This window comes from Buceros rhinoceros, unplaced genomic scaffold (genome assembly GCF_000710305.1).
Source record: "Buceros rhinoceros silvestris isolate BGI_N320 unplaced genomic scaffold, ASM71030v1 scaffold6997, whole genome shotgun sequence".
Taxonomy (NCBI): Eukaryota; Metazoa; Chordata; class Aves; order Bucerotiformes; family Bucerotidae; genus Buceros; species Buceros rhinoceros.
The window spans coordinates 62,136-65,890 of record NW_010420416.1 but is presented as its reverse complement, the minus strand read 5'-3'; the positions used below and the strand labels follow the sequence as shown (position 1 = coordinate 65,890).

The following is a 3,755-nucleotide window of genomic DNA, read 5'->3' as shown; positions in this document are numbered from 1 at the left end:
CCGTAGGGTCTGGACACAATCCTCTGGCTAGCTCTCTGTAGACCATTGAGGTCTCTTCTGTTGACCTCCTCTGTGACTGGAAGACACCTGTGAGCTACAGGTGAAAGAGCGAAGTGCCAGGCAATTAACCCCTCAGTTATATGGGGATCAATCCAATGACACAGTTTGCCAAAAAATTCATTCTTTAATGGTGGCCAGTCACAATCTCAAGAGTCGATGTGGGAAACAAAATGGGCATATCCTGTCCCCAGAGGTAATTCTCCACACAGCTGCTTTCAAGATCCTTATCGAGGACAATGCAAAGAGTGGGTATGGTAAAAAAAAATACTATGACAACTGATCCAGAAAACTGATTTGTCACATCTAAATCCATGGAGACATCTCTCCTTTTGAAGGCTGAATGCTCTACCTTGTGAATTACACTGAGAAAGAGCAACAGAGAGTGAGCGCGGTGCAGCATCTAACAGCAGAAGTGTTAGGCTCCATTTGGTCAGGATTTTCAAAGGAAGCAAGTGAATGGAAAGACTTTCAGTTTCCTCTCAAGCAGTTCCCTGAAGTGATAGAGGAAAGGCAATTTCCACTCTATTTTCACCAAAATACAATAGAAAATTAATTCAGATCTAGCTTTGTCATCTCTTATCTCTTGCTTTCTCCTTTCTATGATATATTTCTTCAGGGCTCAATTTTTTCTCACCAGTCAACATGACTGAACAACTCCCAAGTATCAAAAAGCTTGTAACTTTGGAAAACCCCAACACCCAGTTATTTTTGATGAAGCATGAAAGCAGTCTACATGTCCATCCTCTCTTCATGTTCTCTCACTGATGGATCCAAAACTCTATTCCTTATTTCCAAATTCAAAAAGACTATCTACTCAGTTTCTTTAACTGTATGGTTTAATCCAAAACATACACATGGTTGCCTAATTGTGACTGGTCAATTAAAATTATTTTCTGATCCACAGGCACAGCCCAAATTGTAAACATGTATCTCCTCTGCCCTTAATTAGATACTTCAAATGCAGAACACCTTGTTCAGCTTTTATAAAAATGGATGGAGATAAAACATTGTTACCAGGGCGACTCTATAAACTCTTACAGTGTAGTTTCACTGATACTGATTTTTAGTTTATATCCATAGCTGAGGTCAGCAACCAACCTCAGCCCTTCCACTCTGGGGGATGAAAAGGCTTGGTACGGGGCAGCAGGTTTGGTCCAAGTTCTGACATCAAATTGGAAATCTTCTTACTCTTACGATTCCCAATGTACCCTGTAGTCTATGCTTTTTAGGAGAACAAAACAAATCCCCCCTTTCTTTTTTCCCCAGAAATGTGAGAACTGTTCTGCATACTTGAAATTCCAAGATTATGGTTGTTTTCACATAGCTTCCTCCTCCTCTGGACTGTATTTCGGGAGGATTGTCTGGAACTGTAAAATCAAGATTCACTGCTCCAGGTCTAACATATCATGGTTTCTGGATTTCCATACAGTCGGTGTTTAACAGCACATAACACTATTATCCACAAGGTTGTTATAACATTCCTGGCAGCTATATTGATGACAATTACCCACAGATGATTTCAGTGGCTGACTAAAAGAATGGCATAACCCTGAAAAAAAAAGGCTTTCTTCGACTGGCAATTATACACATAACCTATTCTCTTAGCTAGCAATAGAACATTTTTTAGACATACATATATGAAACATGTATTTTAATGACCTACACATTATTTTTCACTGATTATGTTTTAGATAGATAATAAAATATTTTCTCCCTTTGCGACACAATCTGTTTCCCCCTTTTCCTTATGCAATTCAGCTCTCATTTTATAATGCACAGCGAGATCAAATATTGCATTCTCTTAACACTCCATTACCCTTATGAACCCTTCCACATATATCAGAGCAGTTGCACTGGGCTATGGAATAGGCAAACACAACCATTTACAAATAAATTAGTTGTAACCATGAATTAATAATGGAAAGTGTAGATTCTTTTACCTTCACTGCCACCAAGATCTTGTCCTGATCAGGACTGAGGTTATAGCATTCCGCCAGAAAGACTTTGCCAAAGGCTCCTTCCCCCAGTTCTCTTTTGAGAACGATATTGTGGCGCTTGATGTGCTGCACAACTGTTAAGAGAAGACAAAACAGAGGTCAAGGCCAGGATGAAACACAGCCCACACTTACAGCCACGTGGAGACAGGATTGCCTGTACAGGGTGCATATCGTGGAAGGAATCAAACTGCCCATGTGTTTGAATCATTAGTGCTTTGTCCAAAAGACCGAGTTAATATAACTATATTTGGAGAGCAGGACACACGCTGGACAAGAAGATAGGGAATTAAGAGTCACCTGGGAAAAGGCCATTTATCGTTGTGTTAGGATGACTGCTGGAGAGCATATGGAACAGCCAATGATGCTTATTTAAAAATGTGAAGAAGTCAAAGAATGAGAAAGCAAACCAAAGCTTTCTCACACCGCTTCCATTTCTGTACATCTAACAACAGCCGAACTCTCTCGTCTAATGCCAAAAAGTTTTAAAATTAACCCAACCCAGGATAACAAAATGTGCTTGAAATCCTACTTGGTTTCTGGTTCTCCTACCACTTGTTCAACTGCTTTCCCTCTCTGTGCCATGCTACATACTATGATAAGGTAGAAATTACATTTTAGCAAACACAATTTCAAGTACTGCTCTGAAGTAAAAGAAATAAAAGATGGACAAAGGTTTTAGTTAGCATAGTGGACAGTCTTAGTTGAATTGTTGCTTAGAATCGATTGCTCCAGATATTAAAGTCCTTGAGCATTTTTGATCAACTCATTCTTCATTTGCCTTTCAGCACAAGCTTCCACTGGAAGTCTTAATATTCAAAAGACTACCACATTTTGCAGAATACATCATCGATTTGCAATGTTGAAGCTAAATAAAGCAGCTGTAAGGGCAGTTCAACTGGACAACTCAAGAGGATTGACAGCTTGTGTTGGTGAAAACGCACAAAACAGTCAGCATCTACTGATGAATTTAACCTCAGTGAATTTAGCTGCATTTGCAAATACTGACATTTAACCCTGCCTGGACAAAGCCCATTTGCAACTTAAACCTGAAACACAGTGAAGTAAATGGCAGTGCACAGGCATCAGGATAGCTTCTGAAAAGGCATGAACCTCACCTTGACTGCTTAACTGTAGGGACCAGGACTGAAACCTGCCAATAATTTAGGGAATATTCAGATGCAGACCAACCTCTGTCTCTATGCTTGGATGCCTGCCTGCTCCATCTGTTCTACTTAAGCAGAAACCACTTTACCTCCAGTAAAAGGTGAAAAATGACATACTGCTGGTAACGGCAGTGGGAACAGAAATGGCACAGCCAGACCCCACTGCTGGAGGTCATCAGCATTTGGAGAAAGAGCCCACAGTCTACGAGCAAAAAATATCTGGGTCACGCACCCTGAGCCAATGGCAATATAACCCAAGTGCGCTGCATATAAATGCACTTTGTATCCACGTGCATGCATGGAAGGGGAGCCGGTGCTGCAGCAAGCCAGGATAGCAAGAGATTTCCTCAGGTGCCTCCATCGTGAGTCTGCCAGGCAGACACGACACCCCAGCAGCAGAACTCCACCAGATCCAGAGCTGGCACATGCCAGAAACCCCAAGGTCAGCCTGCAAACCAGCCCACCATGCTCTGGGAGTGGACCAAGACAGCTTCTTCCCACGCCACACCAGACCCACCACGGCTTGCTCCTGTCC

General features: G+C 41.7%; 1 protein-coding gene across 1 annotated transcript in view; it reads right to left on the bottom strand.

Moving 5' to 3' along the window:
• LOC104496221 (BDNF/NT-3 growth factors receptor) overlaps positions 1–3,755 on the bottom strand; it is a gene marked incomplete at its 3' end in the record, with an annotated part of 49,492 nt that overhangs the window by 8,293 nt on the left and 37,444 nt on the right. The window contains exon 3 of the mRNA XM_010139304.1: positions 2,001–2,131. Within this exon, the coding sequence (XP_010137606.1) occupies positions 2,001–2,131 (131 nt within the window). The remainder of the gene's footprint in view (positions 1–2,000; positions 2,132–3,755) is intronic.